Genomic DNA, 21318 nt, shown 5'->3' with positions numbered 1-21318 from the left:
CACAGTGAGATTTAAGACGTGCTGCTGTTCCTCAGCGTGCGTGCGTGTGTGTGTGTGTATCAGTCAGGAGGTTATGTAAAGGAGCCAGGAGCTGCCCGTCACACGTCGTCACGACGGCTCTCGTCGTTAACCCTTTCCCCTCCCCCGCGGGGTGCGCGTTTGGAGACAGCGTCGGGGCGGGCGGGACAGCGCTGTGTTCTGGGCTGGAGGGAAGGCGAGGCGAGGGATTCTAAATCGGTCACGGTGTTTTACAGAAGCCCTCCGGTCTCTGGGGCTGCGCTGATTTTTACAGCACCTGCAGCGTTAGCCCCGGTCTGAGGTACGTACCGTGCGCCCGCGCTCCCTGGGTTCTGCTCCGTGTTTGAGTTTAGCGGGAGAGATTGTTTCTGTGAGCGGCGGTTGAGCGGTATGTTTTTGCTGCGCTGTGCCAGGGAAGGCTCCTCGGTGTTGGGATCGCGGTGACGCTGGTCTGCGAGCTGGCAGAGGGCGGAAGGCTGGGTTTGTGTTTCTGTGACGTCTCTCCAAGAGCCTCGCATAAGCCCTCGCGATGGAACTCTTTCCATCAACTTATAAACAGACGCAGGACTACAGTCTGGAGAGTTTTCAAATGTTTTAGTGTTTTTGGCTACCTGAGTCGTGTTCTCCGATACTGAGACCTAACTCTGGTATTTTTTTCCCATCTGCAGGTTGCAAGCGATACTGGGCAAGTTTGATGAAGTGCTGAACTCTGGAAACATGGCTCTGAGCCTCAGCAATGGTGAGTCTCTTTGTTCGTTTGATCATTTATTAATTAAGCTGGGTTTTTTCCATCTTCTTTGCCAGGCTAAATTGTTCCAGATGTGCTGGCAGCCTCAGATGGCTCTGCTCAGTTTAACACTAGAAAGGCCGTGTTTTTGCCCCCTTTTACAGTAATTTGTACTACTACAACACAACTGGATGTGCGTATGCTGGCAATACTGCTAGAACACCCATAATCCAAACTTCATCACAGAATTGCGTATGAGTTTTGAGTGATTGTATGTGCTGAATTAGTTTTGACAGTACTTTGACAGAGCGTTCGCTATTCAGTTACTGAGTAGTATGCCAGAGTTGAGAGCCACACATTTGTGTATCAGAACCTGCTGCCTATTGTCTGGCGGGGGATTTTGGGGAAGAAAATGGCACCAACTGCCTGCGTTGATTTAAAAAAAATTTGAGAACAGTTATTTTAAATACAAATATTTCGGAAGAATCATTGGAGGAGGATATTGCATTTACAGTGGTGGAGTCATTTTAAAGTCAGAATGGCGATGGCATGGCTTTATGTCTTGAGTTAAATACCTTGCTCATATGCCTTCTTTAAGTACATTGGTGTGGAGCAGCACACCCGGGACTTAAACCTGCTGCCTTAATGCCACTGGGCAAGTCCCGTACCGTGTGGTCACATCGAGGTCCCCACAGGCCGAAGACACCGTGTTGGTGGTGAATGGAACTGTTGTGGAAAACGTGCTGGTGTCTCCTAAGGCTAATCAACAGAACGCTCTTCCCTGCGGTAACACCTCCATTTGGTGCTGGAACATGCAATGAGCTCTCCTGTGATTGGGAGGTGTGGAGTGGTCTGAATCCCTGTTGGTTTTGTGTGGTCTGTAGCCTCGGAGGAAGGCCTGAGAGCGAGAGAGATTCGTTTTTTGAAAGGATGCAGTCATTCCCCAGGAGCAACAAAAAACAAAGCTATCACTATGCAGTTCTAGCAGGTTTAAACTCTTAAACATGAGATTCCAGTGTGTTTACCATCTTAACTCTGAGATTACAGTGTGTTTACACCTTTTTAACTGTGAGATTCCATTGCATGTACATCCTTTTAACTGAGATTCCTGTATGTTCATATTCTATAAGCTGCAGAAATTACCGTGCAGGTTATAAGTTTGTGTTGTGACTCTCTTGGTGATATTAGGTGAATTGCACCTCCTGCAGTGAAGAGGTCACTTTTGGGCAGGAAACTTCAGCTCACAGTCTGGGCCATTCTGGGCCTCACCTTGGCTTTGGTGCTTTGGTGCTTTGGTGAGGCAGAGCTTTGCTCGGTCCCCTCTTATAAGAAATGTAGGCAGGGCTGAGGAACCTCTAAGGAGAAGGTTATTTGGATTAGTGAGGCTTTCTTGTAAGCATTTTTGTGCTTCTGGGCAACCATCTGAAAGCTGATGGCAGTTTCTAAGGTGCCCTACTGATGAGGGGATGTAGGCTATTCTTAAGCAGCCCTGTTGAACATGCATACACCGTTTCCATTTAACCGCCCCTAACAACAGGACATAGGCCATTAATGTGTTACCCCCCAGTGAGGGGGACATTGGTCGTTGCTACGCAACCACCGCTGATGATAGGGTGTAGGCCACTGCTATGTAACCAGCCTGTGGATGTGGTACGTAACCACCCCTGACAACAGTTGCTATGCAAGGACTCCTGCTGGTGGACTATGGGCCATTACAGCTGTTGCCTTTGCTGGTTCACCTGCAATCCTGTGGACATGGTCAGAAACTCATACCATTATGGAAGAATTCTCAACAGGGAGGATGAATTCAGAGAGGACAGCAAAGCTATATTGATGCCAAATTTAAACTGGATAGAAGATTATTCTATGCAGGTTCAAACTGGTGTCTGTCTAACTGAAAATTGGCCTATGCTGAAATATCACATGAAGATATTAAACTGTATGTTATCCAGGGATTCTGAGGCAGCGCATGTAATTAATGTTACCCGACTACAGACCTACATAGCAGTGTATGGGTTTTGGACCCACTGCCCACATACACAGACTGGAGTGTTACGTTGGTTTCTCAGGAGGGAGAGTGCATTGGTGATGCTTCCTGGGTTATCAGCGGCAGGTCCGGTGGGCCGTGGTTTCTTGGTCTGCAGACTCCAGCAGGAACGTGACTTCAGAAAGTCTATTTCTGCTGCTGGCTGCAGGTCTGTCCCGGCCTGGTGCTGGGACTTCCCCTGCCGCCGGGCAGATCCGTGCTCTCCCGGTTATTTGTGTTCTGGGAGAGGGGATTCTCCTGGCTGCCGGTTTGTCGTGAGCTGGCGGGAAACGTTAAGAGGTTGGACGTTGAACCTTGGTACTAACCAGGTACTAACTACCGTGTGTATGTGGGTATGGAGACGCAGAGCTGTTTAATGTAGCCAGGGGCAGCCTGCAGGCACGGCCCTGTTCCGATGTTCCCATTAGCCTCTCTGACCTTACTGAGCAGCGTGGGGAGAACCACCCTCTGTGCTTACTGCTCTGTGTTTGTGTGACTCTGCTTTTCTGGAACGTTCTCCATATGAGGGTGTCTCAGGCCTTCTGGGCTGGAGGGCTGATTCACCCCCTGAGCTTGTCTGCCACAGTCTGAGCGCCTCGGGGTGGGGGGTTTGTGTGGGGGTGTCCGTTTCAGGAAGGAGCGGTCAGAATATGTAGAAATACATCTCCCTGTGGACCACTGCTCCTCCTCCCACTCTAGTGAAGGGGAGTGTTTTTACTCTCGCACAGACTCGCTGTCTGCTCCCTGACTGTCTGTCTGTGTGCCTGATGACTGCTGGGATCAGGGTGCACCAAGAGAAACAAACATACAAAAAGCCTCTTCTCCTGTATGACACAACCTCCTGAATGAGTGTCAGAGCAACACTGAGGCGGTATAATAACCAAATTTATTTTGTTACAGATATAAATTTACTCCCAATATGTACGTTGTATGTGAAGCATTCGAAATTGAAATAGAATAAGTGTGAGAGAGTGAGGATTTATTTTCCATGGCAATTACTCTTAATTAGAAAGTTAAATTCTAGTTCACTGCAAACAATAGATTCTTTGGTTTGACAGTTCTCCAGCTGAACTGCTGTAATCTTTCAGATGGAGGTTCAGAACAGGGCAGGAGACTGAGGAGGAGAAAGGGGAGGGGCAGACGGTGGAGGGAGAAAGGGAGGAGGAGGGGGTTAAGACTAGGAGGGAAGCAGTGTTGTGTACTCTCTCTGTGGGACTTTTATTTTGAAGAGCTGGAGCAGCTGTTCCTGATTACTGTGATTGAGAGAGAGCGAGAGGGACAGAGAGAGTGAGTCGGAGATCAATAGCGAGAGAGAGTGACTGAGTGAGAGAAGGATAGAGAGAGAGAGGGGATAGAGGAGGAGTGTGGAGTAGATCTCGGGGTGAGGGGGAGCCACGTTGGTCCGGTGGTCGTGTGGGGAGGGAGAGGAGGGATACAGGAGGAACGGAGACGCGATCGCTATCGACACGCCAGCAGTCCCCGCTCCGCTCCGTCGCCATGGCAGCGGGGGACGACGGACTGGGTGAGTGCGTTTGTGATCCCGCTGGCCGAGCGCACGCGCTTACACAGGGGAGCAGCTTGTGTCTTCTGCTCTGAGAGCGATTCGGTCCCAAAGCAGGACGGGGTCAGGGGATGAGCGGGGCGAGGGGTTGCGGGAGGTTTATTGGTGTGTACAGGGGCATCCAACAGGCCTGTGTTATTTATGCTGGTGGGATTGAGTGAGCTTGTATTTTTAGTGGGGGTTTTTTTTTTTTCGTTCCCCTTTAAGAACAGTGTGGCTTACAAATTCACACACTGGGAAAGGCGCCTAGTGATTTGGAGTGTCACTGAGTGCATTGGAATAGGCCAGACACACACACACACACACACACACACACACACACACACACACACATGCACGCGCACACACACACACACACAGGCTTCTCCTCCTGGACTCAGGACAGACCTCCTCCATTCGGTGTTTCCTTTCACTTCTCTCCCCCCCCCCACACACACTCAGCCATGGGCACCGTGGGGTCCCGTGCTGAACAGAGACGGGCTTGTGTGTCCAGGACCCCCCTGACTGCCTCTCACCATCCCCACGCTGACCAATACTCCCTGCAGAGAGGACCTGTGACATCCCGGGAGCTCTGCAGTGGGACTTCCTCTGATGTCACTGATGCGTGTCAGCTTAGCTCCGTGGCTTTCATCGCCTGTTCAAGGTTTCGGTTTCTGCCTCGCCCCCCTGCTCTCTCTTAAAGGGACTTAACTCTCCCGGTTGTTCTAGGTGAAGGGCAGCAGATGCATTGCCTTGTGTTCCAGAACTTTCCTTTGTGTCTTTTGGCACAGGAAATAAGTGGAAAAGATCAACTCTCCTCAGAGTGTTTAGTTAAATCCTTTAGGTTTCCCTTTTCTCCGCTTTCCGAGGACTTCAGTTTGAGAGAGAGGGATGGGGGGGAGTCGGGAGAGAGATAAAGAGCAAAAGGCTGTGAGAATGATGTGGAACTAAGCGGGTGAAAGAGAGGGTGCGCTACAGAGGGGGGTTGTGAGACAGAATGGGGAGATTATTTGGAGTGAGCTCACTGGAAAATCTTGTGCTTTTTTCCCCCCCCTTTCCACAGTAAAGAATCTCCCTGAATCTCCCTGCTTTACAGAACCCACATTGGGGGGGGGGCTTCTCTGTTTGGGTGGGGGGCGGGGGGCTGTTTTCACACATACTTTCACCTGAGTCACTGCCCGTTTTCTGACTCGGACTGAAGAACTGCCTTTTCACACTTCACCCCTGTTACGACCCAAGCACTCTCCTGTGATGTGTATAGCTTCAGCAACGTTGCAACACGGTTTATATGGACGTTGGCTGTGTGAATGGGTTATTTATGCGATGGTTCTCGGTTGGCATAAGGTATATTTATATAGAACTTATATTTAGCAGGCCTACTGTACTGCACGTACTCCCTCTGCTGCAGGAATGCGGTTAGCCAGGCCTGGCCCTGTTGCTCACATAGCCCTGCTGGATGCACTTATGTTCTATTACCCTGTAAATCACCGCGGATGAGACGTCTGCTAAGTGACTGTAATGTACTGCCCCGCTGTCCCCACTGACTCTCTCTCTCTCTCTCTCTCTCTCTCTCTCTCTCTCTGGCTCTCAGCGGGGCAGTAGAGTGTGTTTGTCTGTCAGAAGTGTGTCACTCTCTGCTTCAAGGCAGAGATGAGGTCTCCTGAATGAGCTTCTTAAGGTGGACAAAAGTTCAGTTCAGCACAAAAGTTGTCTTCTCAGAAGTGTGTTCGGAGTTCGCACTCGAGTGATAAGGTTTCTTGAATGGGTTTCAGGTTCTTAAGGTGGATCTGGCTTTGTAGTGTCTGTAGTGTTTGAATTTTGTTTACTATCTGCACTGTTTTGTCTGCTGTGCTTGAGAACAGATTGATTATGATTGGCTCTGATATGATTATGAGTATGATTATGGTTATTTCCTGGCACTTCCTGTTCATCAGTTTCCGTCATGCACCATCACACCTGCACTCACACACTCATGGAAATGATACTGTACCAAGAAACCAGTGATATCAGGACAGGTTTTTAGTAATAGAAAGTAAGATTTAATGTAATGTGGACTGAGAGGAATAACACAGACAGTGTGTGGCTCTGTAGCAGACTGAGTGGACTCTGTAGAGCAGAGAGTCAGATTCCGTCTGATTCAGCAGACGGAAACCGATAAGGAGGTTTGTGCAGCTGTGTGAATGTGCAGCAGTCCCCCATGCGCCCACGGAGAGCAGATGCTGTGTGAGCGGTCCCCACAGCCCCGGGGGTGTGCGCGTGTGTGTGTGCGCGCGCGTGTGTGTGTGTGCGTGTGTGCGTGCGTGCGTGCGCGTCCGTTAGCTGTGGCACCTGAGCTATGGAATGTAGCACACAGTGTGTCATTGCCCCCAGCAGGGCTTCCAACCCAACTGCCCCGTCTCACCTTCCTCAAATACCATTCGCTTGTGCCCTGAGGTGTGGAACATGACATTGGTTGGTGGTGGAGCAGTTGTGCAGGTTACCAGTTGTTCTAAAATCAGAGATACCCCTCTGCCACTTTTGCTAGCTCACCTGTAGTACTCTGTGTGTGTGTGTGTGTGTGTGTGTGTGTGTGTGTGTGTGTGTGTGTGTGATTGATGAAGTTGTGAGAACTGTGAGCAAATGCAGTGTGGGAACACACAGGCTTCAACTGCAGTTCCCCCTGTACATGTGAGAGTAGCACCAAGGGAACATCATGCAATTAATGTTACCGCATTTCCAAATAAGAGAATCTGCCCCTCCCTCATGAAACAACACAACGAAAACAAGCAGAGCAGTTATTTTGTATGAAATTCTGTACAACGGCCTGTGTGAAAGTAGTTTTCCTTGGCTCTCACGGGTAACCAATCACATATTCCAGATTTAGATGTTAGGGAAGGGGATGGGAGTTCTGTACTGTTAAATTAGGGCAGCAGAGGGAGGTATTCTACTCTGTACTGTTCAGGTATGTTTGAGAGAGAGATTCTGCGGTGTTGGAATGGGGTTTAAGAGAGCAATTGTGAGATTTTTATGATGTCTCATCTGTGCTTTTTTTAAACGTTCACCTCTGTGGGTTAATTCACAGGTCTGGATCATCCTGGATTTAAGGTTTTTGGCATGACTTTGAATCCAGCCTTTTTTGTGTGAAAACAGTCTGAGTTGCACCTGTGGAATTTAAGTGAGTGGGCCAGCTTTCTTGGAATCCTCAGAATGATTTCCTGAGCAGAGTTTGATTATGTTATGGTTCCCACTCAAAAGTGTGAGCACAGTGAAGTGGGGTGTGTGTTTGCATGTTTGATTGTGTGTGTCCGCGCGCGTGTGCGTGTGTGCGCGAGCGCGTCTGCGCGTGTGTGCGTGTGTCACTCGGAGCTGAGGCTGAAGGTGCTTTAGTGGCTGTAGCAGTGGTTGGCTCAGAGCAGGGATTTGCAGGTTGTGTGTGCAGACAGGCTGAGTTGCTCTGTAATGGGGGATTAGGCCACGCTGGCTATTATGCTGCAGTAACCAGATTAGAGCTGAAAGAGCACAGCAGACCCTGCTGATTCACCCTCAGCTGTGGGGCGTTCTGCTGGGCCACACCACACCGCCATTACATTACACAGACAATGTGTATGCGCACGCACACATAAACACGCACACATACAGAACTCTCCGGTATACACACACACACACACACACACACACATACAGAACGCTCCTGCATACACACACACACATACACACAAACACACACATACAGATTGGCTTGCATTGGTTCTGATATGATTATGAGTATGATTATGGTTATTTCCTGGCACTTCCTGTTCATCAGTTTCCGTCATGCACCATCACACACGCACACACACACACACACACACAGAACACTCCTGCATATACACACACATACACACAAACACGCGCACACACACACACACACACACACACACACACACACACACACACACACACAGTACTCTCCTGCATGCACACACACACACGCATACAGAACTCTCCTGCATATACACACAGACACACACACACACACACACACACACACACATACAGAACTCTCCTGCATATACACACACATACAGACCACTCCTACATACACACCCAGACACAGTGTATGCTTGCACACACACAAACAGGAACACACACACACATATACAGAACGCTCCTGCATACACACACACACAGTGTATGCTCGCACACACACAAACAGGAACACACACACACACATATACAGAACGCTCCTGCATACACACACACACACACACACACACACACACACGCACACACACACAGAAAACGCTCCTGCGTACACATACATACTCTGGCTCTAGTAGTTGCCTCTCATGAATACACATGCTCTTTCTGATGTACAATTGTGTGTACTACTCTACTATTATTGTAGTACAGCTTGCAGCCACCTTACCTCTGTATGCTTCCCAGGCTGCAGTACTGGCCTGTAAGCCAGTGACTGGTATTTTTTGACACTACATACTGCAGGAGAGCTAGCGCAGGTGGGGAGTGCTGTATCTCTCACTAAAGGCAGATGCTAACCTGCAGGGTCTGCTGCAGCTATGGGGAGCGAATGACCCACACAATCCCAAGTACAGGACATTGGCTGTTCACTGGCTCAGGGCTCTTGGGGCATGTGTTGGGAAAGGCTGGCCAGTACAGGACGTTGGCTGTTCACTGGCTCAGGGCTCTTGGGGCATGTGTTGGGAAAGGCTGGCCAGTTCAGGCCCTCAGAGGGGCCCTTCAGACCACCCCAGCTTTGTGTTCTCAGCCCTGACCCTGGCACGGAGATTAAAGCTGGCTGCGCTCTGTGTTGACTGCTCTCCCTGTGCTCAGGTTACCGGTGTGAGGTAACGTGACACCCTGCCCAGGCGAGTGCAGTGGCTTCCTTATGGGAGGCTCCTGTTAGCAGAGGGTGATTGTTTCTCGGCAGAAGCAGTTTTAAACAGTTTTTGGAGTGTTTGTTCAAAATTCTAAGCCTGTGTCGACACCATTGATTTCGATTTCCAGTAGTGATTGTTACATCAGCATTAGAATGTTCAGGTGAGAAAATTCTAATCACATATTTATGATTGGAATTTTCGGTTAAGCACATGCTCATCACATATTTGTGATAAGAATGTTCAGTTAAGAACATTCTAATCACATATTTCTGATCTTACACCTTAAATGGATAAATGGAACGTGAGGGCCGTACCCCTGCAGACCTGGGGTGGCGGCAGCAGTATGGTGTCTCAGCTGGAGCATGACTAAGAGCTATGCTCTCCCTGTACGTGTGTGTTTATTAGAACATGCCGGACCACGCACTCCCACATGCCCACAAACGCACACACATTCTCACACACTCCCACTCAAATGGCTACGGCTGTGTGATTGATCTTTGCTGGGTTACCAGAGCAATTCAGGGGATATAGGGTGATAGCTCAAGTTTTGGTGCATTGAGTTGTGACTCTGGATCGAATGCTCATTGATGTCAGCTGTTTCTAGTTTAGGCTGCAGAAAAAGCAGTTGTATGGTGGATGATTTTGATTTTCCAACTTGACTTCATCTTGTGTGTGGCTTGGCATGTCTAAAAATGTCTGTGTGTCCCCCCCCCCCCCCCCCATCACAGTGTCCTGTGTGATTGATCGGAAGTTTCAGGACTGAACCAAATTACAGAGGGAATTTTGCCCAGTCAGCAAAAAAAGTTACAGACTGGCTTTTTATTATAAAAAAAGAAAAATAAATAACTGGTTATTGATAAAAAAGACAGTGCATGCTGTTATTATAAAAATGAAAAGTAAATAATGGGTTATTGCTTTTGGTTATTGATAAAACAGACAGCACAAGTTTTTATTATAAAAACAAAAAGTAAATAATGGGTTATTGATTTTGGTTATTGATAAAACAGACAGCACAAGTTTTTATTATAAAAACAAAAAGTAAATAATGGGTTATTGATTTTGGTTATTGATAAAACAGACAGCACAAGCTTTTATTATAAAAAACAAAAAGTAAATAACGGGTTATTGATAAAACAGACGGCACAAGCTTTTATTATAAAAACGCAAAAGTAAATAACAGGTTATTGATTTTGTTTATTGCTAAAACAGACAGCAGAAGGCTCCCCTGCCTCTCCTCTCCTCTGTCTGGCCGGTCCGGTCTGAGAGATGCATCACGGTGCGTAAATCATGTGGAGCTCTGGACTGGAGTCCGGACGTCTGCGCCGCCTCCCCCTCCTCCCTGTCTCCTCAGCGGTCTGTCTGATGCGTTTACGGCGTGGCGGGGAGGTTGTGCGCGGCCATGCCATTCCCTCTCCCGACTGCTTTCTGGCCTCTTTCTGAACGCCCCACTCAGTGACTCTCCAATGGAATTTATTCTTTTTTCCCTCCCAGTCTGGTTATGGACATATGGAAATTCAATTCCATATTGAATTTGTGTAGCGCTTATTTGTTAGACAGAAAACTGACACAGACGCTTTACAGAGTTTACAGAAGTGCAGAAAGGAAAAGGTCTGTTGAGGTTTGGGGCGGGGGGCTGCTATACCTAGCATTCCGATGGAGTTACCACTGCAGGCTGCTTTCATAGCTGCATTCAAATGCAGTTTGAAACTAAATAGTATTTCTGTGCCTGTTTCATTCTGTGGTGATGGTGTAATTATTGGGTTATTGCTGCTGTGTGAGTCACTCTCTGTGTATCTGTGCCTTCGTCAGGTCATGAAGTTCATGTTCTGAGGCTTGTGTTTTCACCTGGAGAGAGCTCCGGGGAATGGTTCCCTGACTGTCATGCAGAGTTGTGACAGCCTCTACACCCCTACAGGGTTTACCACAGGTCCCAGATCTGTAGTGCTATAACTCAGGCTTACTTTACACAGCCTGAGTGTGGAGAGTAGGATCAGTGAGGGGTCTTCGTGCTGAGGAGCAAATCTAGTGCTGCCATTGTGTGGACAGTTTTGGTATTGATTCAGAGAAAACAGGATGCAAGACTGTCTCTGGTACAGATGTCTGTGTTGCACAGAATCTAATAATTAAATTGCCCCCAATAAAGGAGAAAAGAAACCGTTGACATCATTGGGACATAATTTTTTCTAGGGATATTGAAATTGGCAGGTAATTTACAGGGGCTGTATTGTGCAGTAACTAGTCCCCTCTTGAGCACACATTTGATCCTGTACTGTAGGGAGGAATCAAAAGCAGAGAAGGGCTGCCATCAAGTGAGCTCAGTTAATCAGCCACTGGTGCACACACACACACACACACACACACACACACACAAAAACACACACATACACACACACACACACACAAAAACACACACACACACACACACACACACACACACACACAAAAACACACACACACACACACACACAAAAACACACACACACGCACGCACACACACACAAACACACACACGCGCACACACACGCACACACACGCACGCACACACACACACACGCACACACACACACACACACAAAAACACACACACACATAAACACACACACACACACACACATAAACACACGCACACACACAAAAACGCACACATACACACACACACACACGCGCGCACACATAAAAACACACATACACACACACACACGCACACACGCACACACACACTCACGCACACACACAGGCTCACATAGTCATTCTTAAATGCATGCACACGCACACACGCTCAGATCCAGAAATTGTGTGCACACACTGTTGTGTTGTGCTATTCATGTAGTCCCAGGTGAATTATTAGTGCAGGTCAGCAGTTTGTTTGAGCAGATGGGGGGTGTATTAAAGGGTCTTGTTACACTTTTACAGAGAAAGCAGGTTCTGAGCCCCTCCCCTTGTCTCAGACCCCACTGTCTCTGAGTACCAGTGAGTTTCCATGGCAACGCTTCTCTAGCCTGTCATCTCCTGTGTGTGTGTGCGCGCACGGTTAAGATTGTATGTCAGTGGATACTCATAATATCAAATGTCAGGTCTTACCTTTGGGGCCATCGTGCCAGGGGGTGAAGACCGTATTGTGAAGCGTGTTCAGTTATGTTCAGATCAGGCACAACACAGGTCTCCTGTAGGCTGTGTCGCTCTTAACGTCTGCCTAGCAGTGTCATTTAAGATGAGAATCTTGGCTAATGATTAATGATCTTCATGGTCAGTTTTCCATGTTTCTCCTGAGCTCGTTATCACCTGCTCCATCCAAAACTGCCTGTTGATATTTATTCAGAACTGGTAAAATCACATTTTCAAAAGTTGTTGGGAAGTGCGTGTTTTAAAATGTGCTCCATTGTAATGTCCAGGCTGTGAGGTGAAAAAATAAATAAATAAATAAATAAATAAAAAAACAAATAAAAGTTTGGCAAAAAAGTTAGTGTCACTTTGAGACACTAGCTAATTATTCAGCGTTAAAAAAGCTGCGATTACTACGATTTAGCGCATTCGCTCTTCTGTTTATCAGGATGTTAGGATGTCATGCCATTGGAAACAAAATGGGGTTCACGTGACTGAAACATCAGGGAATGCTTTGAATGATTAATTAGAAAGGGAAGATCACATGACTGCACCGTCAGCATGAAAACGAAAGTGTGGCAGGCAGAAGCCTGACGGTGAGATCTCGTTTCCGATTGGCTGTTGAGTGTTGATGTAAATATTCAAACGGCAGCGCCATTGATGGAGAAGAGGAAACAGTGGTGGTTGCAGTGTGTGAAGTAAAGGTCACGGGAGGTTATTCGTTATGGGCGCTGTGAGACGGGCGTGTGGAGCAGCATCAGCAGACACACTGAGAGCCACCTGCCCATCCCCAGGGGACGTCTCCGCGCGTTGTCATGGCAACAGGCACAGCAGACTTCCCCCAGGGATCGCTGCTGTCAGCTGCTCCCGGCAGGCCGTCTCGCGGGGCCTGACCAGACACACGCCACAGACTCAGCGGTCTGTAACCGTGGAAGAGGCTCCGAAAAACAGACACTGCACTCGTTCTGCCGGAGAGAGGCACAGAGTCCTGAGAGAGGCACACAGAGAGACACAGAGTCCTGAGAGAGAGACACAGAGTCCTGAGAGAGAGACACAGAGTCCTGAGAGAGAGACACAGAGTCCTGAGAGAGACACACAGAGTCCTGAGAGAGACACACAGAGTCCTGAGAGAGACACACAGAGTCCTGAGAGAGACACACAGAGTCCTGAGAGAGACACACAGAGTCCTGAGAGAGACACACAGAGTCCTGAGAGAGGCCTCCTGTTACTAACCTGAGGAAAGCACAGCCTCCATCACTTTCTCTCTCACTCTCTCTACATTTCCTCGGGGTACCCTGTGGGAATTGGGCCATGTTTCCAGTGTCCTTGTAAAAGACACTGACACACACACACACACACACACGCACACACACTCACACTCACACTCACCCACACTCACACACACTCACACACACTCACACACACACTCACACACACACTCACACACACACAAACACAAACACAAACACAAACACATTCACATTCACATTCACATTCACACACACACACACACACATGCACTGGCCAGCAGGGCCTGGCCAGCCTTTGTCTGCTGTGTGTGTGGGGGTGTGTCTCTGTTACTCTGGTAAAATCTGGTCTGGGTTTCCTCTGTCTGTGAGGCGCTGAGGGTCCGCCTCCTGAGGGGAGGGGTTAGAAACGCAGCGCTCCGCTACTGCACTGGCTGCAACAGCATGATGTCACCCGCTCACCGATTGGCTGTTTGGCCCCTAGGGGAGGAGGGGGAAGAGAGGAGGGTGGAGGGGAGGGCGTTTAAGAAAAATGCCGGCACAAGCCTGGGTGGAGTTTTCGGCGAGCGCAGCCCGCGGGAGTGTGTCTTTCCTTCTTTGCCTGCGTCCCGCCGCGTAACTCCCTCCCCACCCCACTGTTCCGGGACGGGACAGCGGAGCGTGAGCCCTGGGGAGGCCCCAGCACCCCTCCCCCTCTCCTCCCGCTCCTCCTGCCGCTCCTGCTGTTCAGATCTGCGGAAAGCATGCGGCGTCTTATCTGCAAGAAGATCTGCGACTGTGAGTGGAGCGGGGCGGGGCGCGGCGGGGCGGGGCAGGAGCGGGGCGGGGGAGGGGGGCGGCGGGGAGGGGAGGGGGCGGTCGGGGGAAGGGGCCCTGGTGCTGTTTGCGAGGGGAGGACAGGGTCTGCGGTCTGGGGGCGTTGGGTTTACGTGCGGGGTGTTGGCTGCCGCAGGTCGCGGTAAGCGCTTTGGTGCATTTCTCTATATGACAGCCTGGTTGTCACGGAGACGGATGCGTTTCGGCATTTACAAGTTGACGGTGCTCTAGTTTATCTGATGTGGTAGGGGTTTGGTGTGTGTGCCTGTCCGTGTGCCTGTCCGTGTGCCTGTCCGTGTGCCTGTCCGTGTGCGTGTGCGGCTGTGTGTGCTTGCGGGTGCGCGTTTATGTCTGCGTCTGTATGCACTTGTGTGTGTGTGTGCGGCTGTGTGCTTGCGGGTGGGTGTGTGGGTGGATGTGTGTTATGCAGCCGGTGCTGTTACAGTATGTGAGACCGTAGCAGGCTCTGGGGCTGTTTTAGTGTTTATTGCTGCATTGCTGGTGTCCTTATTGCCAGCAGGCCCCACTCCACGCTGCTGACCTGGACAGATAATCACTATTGACCCCTCTGGTGGCTCCCAGCCCGATAGCTGCCTCTGTCCTGACAGCCTCTTCTCCTCTCTCTTCCCTCTTCTTTTCTCTCTCTCTGTCTCTCTCTTTCTCTCTCTCCCTCCCTCTCTCTTTCTCCCTCTCTCCTCCTCTCCAGACAAAAGTTTTGAGGATGACGATTCTGTGGACGGGAGCCGGTCCTCCTCCGCCCAGCCGGCCTTCAAGGTCCCGGCCGCCAAGAAGCCCGCGAGCCAGAGCGCCTCCCGCAGGCCGAGCGCCGCCGCCACCAAGCCCGGAGGTGAGGCCCGCCGTTCCCACGGTGATGGAGTAAGGGAAGGGTTCTCATTCACGGTGCGGTGTTTGATATCTGCATGGTTTCTAACATCCCTATACTCAACCCCCCCCGCAACCAGAGCGCCGGTCCTGTTCCTTCTGCATACGGCCTATCAGCTTTCACGGGCAGCGAGGTCAACTTTTACTGGCGGTCAGCAGGACCGTAAATAATACGAAAGATACACGGCGTTAGAAGGGCATTTAAAAGCCCGGAAACTTCTGTCCCTGTCATTATGAATCCTGACTGACCGAATAATGAATGTGCTCAATGCCAGGTGTCATAATTCCCTCCTTTGAGGGCTGAAGGAAATGAATTAGCAATTTCCCCCTCTGGTCCTTGTGATGGACCTGGTAGTGAATAATGGTCCAGCCCAGCTTCAACTGCACGTGTGTACGATCGCCATCTCTAATGAATAACGGGCCGTCGTTAATCAGTCCCAGCAGTCTCCTCAGTGACCAGAACATTCTTCACCCCGAGCGGGCGGTCGATGGCAGAGCTGACTTTCTCTGAACTGCCCGGCCCTCTGCTATTCTTGGCATTCTGGGAAAAAAGGACGGGGGATCGATATGAAGCTCAGACGGAGCCGTGTGGTTTTGGTTGAGGGTATGAGTCGTGTATCTTCCTGAATGTTAGTTATTGCCTTTGGTTGGTTATGGAAGCCGTGGCCTGAGAGGTCTCTGCATGGTGATGTCGTTCTGCCAGGCCCTTCCTGTGTTTCTGGGCTTTGCAGCTGCCTGTGTTTGTGCTGTCAAAGAACCTCTGTCTCTGAGCTCGCCGAGGCTCTTGATAGACAAGGAAATTGATAGATGGTAATTTCTTTCACAGTGACACAGCAGTTCACTGCCTATGCTGACAGAGAACTGTCTGCCCCTTGGAGCCTCTTGGAAATGGAGATATTTTCTTAGTGTGTTCTCCACCTGCACTTTCAGCATATGGGCCCTCCTGTCTCATTACAGGAAGTGTTCTCCTCCCCTACTTTCAGCATATGGGCCCTCCTGTCTCATTACAGGAAGTGTTCTCCACCTCTCCCGCCCCTCAGGCCCAGAGCTGCCACAGCTTTCATTAGGAGTCCCCCTTTTACTCAAGTTCTTCTTTTGAAAGGCAATTAATTTTTCCTCAGCCCGATACTGTTTCATTACAGAATGGCCTGTGAGTGTCTGCAGCTCATGGGGACTTTCTTCTGAAGGACAAGCCAAGTCTGCTACTCGGAACACTGACAGTTTTTCCTTTAATAAGTGGGACACTTTTGTTGCGGTCGGGGTGATTTTAGATCTGACCTTCTCGCCCACTCCACTTTTCTCATGCTCATGTGCTGCATTGCCCTGGAATATGCCCAGATTGGATTTTTGAGGGTGAATGGAGGGCAGTTCTGTGTCAAAATGGACAATGACCATTCTGTCTCTTGCATGCTCTTTAACATTAAACCTTCCCTTTTCCAATTTTATTTACTGATGTAATTCTGCTCATTTTTCCATTATGTTGTCAATTGAATAGGGAAATATTCTATGTAAAAAAGAATAATAATAAAAATAAAAATTTAAGTTCATAAAATGGACTAAATGCAAACAGAGTAATTGTAAATAAATCATCCAATTTTTATGTAAAGGAGTTATTTTTGGAGTGGTGTGCCATCGGTTACTATGGTAACACATTAGAGAAGGCCTAAATGATGAATGCTTTGGTTTGATTTGGCTTTGCTGTGGTTCGGTATCTCCTCAGTGTTTTCCTGATGATCCTATTACAGCTCACAGAATCATTGAGGAAAACATTCCAGAATAAGAGTCCCTGCTCTCTGCCCTTTTTAATGCTGGGAGATCTCATTAACCCTCTTATTTAGGGAGCTGCCGTGTAGATTTGTTTTTAAGAGCATGTTAAGGCTATGCTTCGCTCTACTAAAGCACATGGTGCCGCCTGTTTCTGCCTTCCCAATTCACTGCTGGGAAGATTCCTGTAAATTAGCGGGAAAATGCAGTTATCAAATTGTCAAACTCTTGCTTCTGTTTCCCGATATTAACTCACTCAAACGGTACTTCAATCCCAACAATGGCAACCTGACAAGGATCGCTAGACTAAAACACTTAGTCCTACAGTGGAATATTTAGACCCCCCACCACCACACCACCAGCAAGCATACTGCATGGCAGACATGCATATCATTTGCATGCAGTATTGTGGGCTTATAATGTGTTGGATGTTTGTGAATCTACTCTCCCTTGTTCCTCTCTCTGCAGGGCCCTCTAAGGATGGAGCGGGGGGCATCGATGAGGAGGACTTTATCAAGGCCTTCACGGACGTCCCCAGCGTGCAGGTGAGCATCGAGCGCAGTTCTGTTCCCGCCCAACGCGGGGAAACTCGCAAAAGTCACGGTGACATTGCGGAATTTCACTCCAGCAGATGCTGGGCTGTATTTAAAGGGATAAAGCGTAAAACAAACCCTGCCCCGTGAATCAATCCAGATAAGGCCCCTCTGTCAGGAAAAGAAAGAATGGAAAGTAACATGTCGCTGATAAGGTGTGAAAGTGTCGAACCTCGAAGGAGCCCTCCTGCACTGCACCCCCGTCTGCACGGCTTGCGCAGCCTATCAGCTCTCGGCAGGAGATAAAGGCAGGATTAAGGGCGATGTAGGCCAGGCTGTCTCGACTGAGACACTGCTGTTATCACACCGTGTGTGTCACCTTGGGGAAGGCTCCTGCCTGATGGAGGCCCTGCTTGCTCACACGCGCCTCGACCCAGGAGGGGCTCCTCCTGAGTCCTGCCTGTCACAGTTAAGGAGACGTTTCCCTGCTCTGGGGAATACTCCCCAGGCCATTTCCTCAAATAGGAAGGAACCAAATTAGCTACTGGTGAATCTGTAGAGTTTTGCTTTTTTCAGAGGGTAAGTGTATTGTATGAATTCATATTCCAAGCCAATACATATCTTGTATATACACTCAGTGAGCACTTTATTAGATATTTATTATACTTATTTTTTAGACTTCTACTGCTGTAGCCTATCCACTTGGAGTTATGATGCGTTGTGTGTTCAGAGATGCTCTTCTGCATACCACTGTTGTAGTGTGTGGTTATTTGTCTGTCACCTTCCTGTCAGTTTTGACCAGTCTGGCCATTCTCCTCTGACGTCTCATTAACAAGGTGCTTCATCACTTTGATGCGCTTTTAGATCATGGGATTAAAAGATGAAAAGGGCTAAATAAACACAATCCATCATCAGTGTGATTATTATATAACAAGGCCAATCAATGCTGGAACACTTCTGTAAATCCAAGTTATATACCCACTCATTCGTTTATTATCGAGCGTGTGCTATTTTAAGTATTCAGTTCAGCCACAAGCAGTTTCCTCATGTCTCGAAAAACAAAACGATAGTAATAATAAATGAAACAACAGTACAGAGAAAAAGACCAAAAATAAAAACGTCATCGTTTAATAATTGATATAGTATCATGTGAGATGCATATGCTACATTAGGCCTTCTCTAGCTCTAGAGCCAATAGCAGCCCACCATAGACAGACAGTATTATTCGGATCACTGAAAGAAGGTGCATCAGCATCCCTAAGGACAGAGTACCAATAACTGCATCACTGTCTTTGAATACATGTCAAATGCATGTTGTTCATACGCATTTATACTATGTGGAAAATGTTTGGCCCACATGCACCATTTTTAAAAAGAATCGGGCTGCCAAGAAGTGGTCGAAAAACCATGCGGTATACAGTATGATGTGTAAATAAGTGTGAATGTGCTGCCTTATTGGGAAGGGGAACATGACCCTGACGTGTTTCTGCCGATCTGTCTGTAGATCTACTCCTCTCGAGACCTGGAGGACAACCTCAACAAGATCCGAGAGATCCTGTCTGACGACAAGCACGACTGGGACCAGAGGACGGTTGCGGTGAGCGTCTGCCGACTCCACTTCCTCTCTGGAACTTATTTCCTGGATACGGTTGCCGGGCGGCCACACAAGCTCCAGGAACTCATTTTGATGTTCTGTCCAAAGTGCCGGTCCAGCCCTTGTCCTCCAGGACGTGGTGAACTCACTGGTGGGGTGTTGAACGCTCAATGCGTGGCTTAAAATGGGCTGGCTGGGTAACCATGGCAACAACCTCTGCCTATAATCTTCTCTTTGCAGAACAATGTGTGCGCTCAAAACCAGCAAAATCCATTTAATTCTTAAAGGCTGTCTTTAGCTCATAGGCTACAGCCACAGAGTTCAGATCAGAAAGCGGAATGGCAACCTTTCCCACCCGACATACATTCTGTGGGGTCTGCGGTTTGCATTGTTTGCGTTTTGCAGAGTCTGCATTTTTTAGCCCCCGAGTCCTCTGTTGGCAGCGTACTGTGACGCCCATGGTCTCTGATTGGTCCTTCTTTGCGCTCCGTCTTCCTCGCCTGCAGCTGAAGAAGGTGCGGTCGCTAGTGGTTGCCGGGGCGACGGAGTACGACAGCTTCTACCAGCACCTGCGCCTGCTGGACGGTGCCTTCAAGCTGTCGGCCAAAGACCTGCGCTCCCAGGTGGTGCGAGAGGCCTGCATCACTGTGGCGTGAGTACTTCCGGGGTCAGAGGTCACTGCACTGAAGACACTGAAGTTCACCCCTGTGTCCAGTCAAAACTATTGTAATAGAAGGCACAGCACACGCTCATAGTTCCAGATTCAGTGGGGAGACTCCATGTATTCTCCCTCATGTGACCATGGCTACGGTCCACACTTTCATTGTGTTTGACTGTGGGTTTGAGAACAGCCATCCCTCCATGGTCTAGTGTATGACTTTCACTGTGTTTGTATCTTATAAATGTAAGTATCTTATCTTACAATCTCTCCCTGGTTCAGTTCAGTGAATGACTTTCACTGTGTGTTTTATAAACAGCCATCTCTCCACGGTCCTGGGCAACAAGTTTGACCACGGGGCCGAGTCCATAGTTCCCATCCTCTTCAACCTCATCCCAAACTGCGCCAAGGTGATGGCCATGTCAGGCGTGTCTGCCATACGCTTCATCATTCGGGTGAGTTTGCCTCCTCAGCACACAGCCTGGCACCAGAGGGAGGTCGGTCTGAATCCCAAGCTGGAGCACTGCTGTTGCATGTAATGCCGCTGAACACAACTGCTGTGTTGTGATCTATTCAAACTGATGCTAATTATGTTAATTACGCAGACTTGCATGGCAAATGGCAAAATGTACAAAATACTGTGCGGACTGAAGTACAAATGTTTTTTTTCTTTCATTCTTTTGTGGAAGGACATCTGGTCATGTGATGATTGATGCGTATGTCCGGTGTGAGACGAATTAGTGTCCTCTTCTGTCTCCTCCACCAGCACACCCATGTTCCCCGGCTCATCCCTCTGATAACCAGTAACTGCACGTCCAAATCCGTCGCTGTGAGAAGGTGAGCGCCACTCGCCTCATTTCTCCACTTGCGTTTTGTCACCTTTGACCTGTCTGAGGCGTGACTGTGTATCTCAGATCTGCAGCCCGTCTTCTAGTGAGAAAGAGAGAGCAGTGCTCTGAAAAACAGCCATGTAGTAGATTTGTCTGACCTCATACGCTATGTCAGGGATTGACAAGCTCTCCTTGGCAAGAGATTCAGTCGTAACCATCAGGAACGGTAAATTGAGGAGTTTTATAGTTGACTAATTGGATTGGTTCAAGGATAAGCACAATTTCTTTGTCTGTTAAAACGGGAAACTTTCAGCTCAGCGTTTTTTGAGACCATCTGATTGATAACTTTAGGCTTTTCTCCAAGAATAATAATCAATCCCTTTTGCATTTTAAATGTGAATATGATGCGTTCGATCAGCGCAGGCAAAGAAGCACTATGATGAATGGGTGCCCTCATGCTCGAACCCTGGACAGACCTGCTCAGGAAATGGACGGTAACAAACGTGTACCTTTGATCCACAGGCGCTGTTACGACTTCCTGGACCTGCTGCTGCAGGAGTGGCAGACTCATTCGCTGGAGAGGTGAGACAAGGAGCGCCCCCCTGTTACAGCAGGAAGGAGAGGGACCACCCCCCTGTTAGAGCAGTCTGTAGTTCTGTGTTCTCATCTTTAGTGCCCAACTCTGCACTCTACCATCCAAGTGTTTTGTTCCCATGCACATCTTG

At 48.8% G+C, this 21318-nt stretch overlaps 1 protein-coding gene across 1 annotated transcript in view; it reads left to right on the top strand.

Annotated features, from left to right (window-relative positions):
- Positions 1–21318, top strand: part of clasp2 (cytoplasmic linker associated protein 2) — a 77054-nt gene that overhangs the window by 24652 nt on the left and 31084 nt on the right. The window contains exons 7-14 of the mRNA XM_061255105.1: positions 687–757; positions 15039–15179; positions 17447–17523; positions 19016–19108; positions 19612–19757; positions 20083–20218; positions 20530–20600; positions 21116–21175. Of these exons, the coding sequence (XP_061111089.1) occupies positions 687–757; positions 15039–15179; positions 17447–17523; positions 19016–19108; positions 19612–19757; positions 20083–20218; positions 20530–20600; positions 21116–21175 (795 nt within the window). The remainder of the gene's footprint in view (positions 1–686; positions 758–15038; positions 15180–17446; positions 17524–19015; positions 19109–19611; positions 19758–20082; positions 20219–20529; positions 20601–21115; positions 21176–21318) is intronic.

The sequence above is a fragment of the Conger conger genome, chromosome 9 (assembly GCF_963514075.1).
Source record: "Conger conger chromosome 9, fConCon1.1, whole genome shotgun sequence".
Lineage (NCBI taxonomy): Eukaryota > Metazoa > Chordata > Actinopteri > Anguilliformes > Congridae > Conger > Conger conger.
The sequence above is the reverse complement of the archived record's forward strand: the minus strand, read 5'-3'. Positions and strand labels throughout refer to the sequence as shown.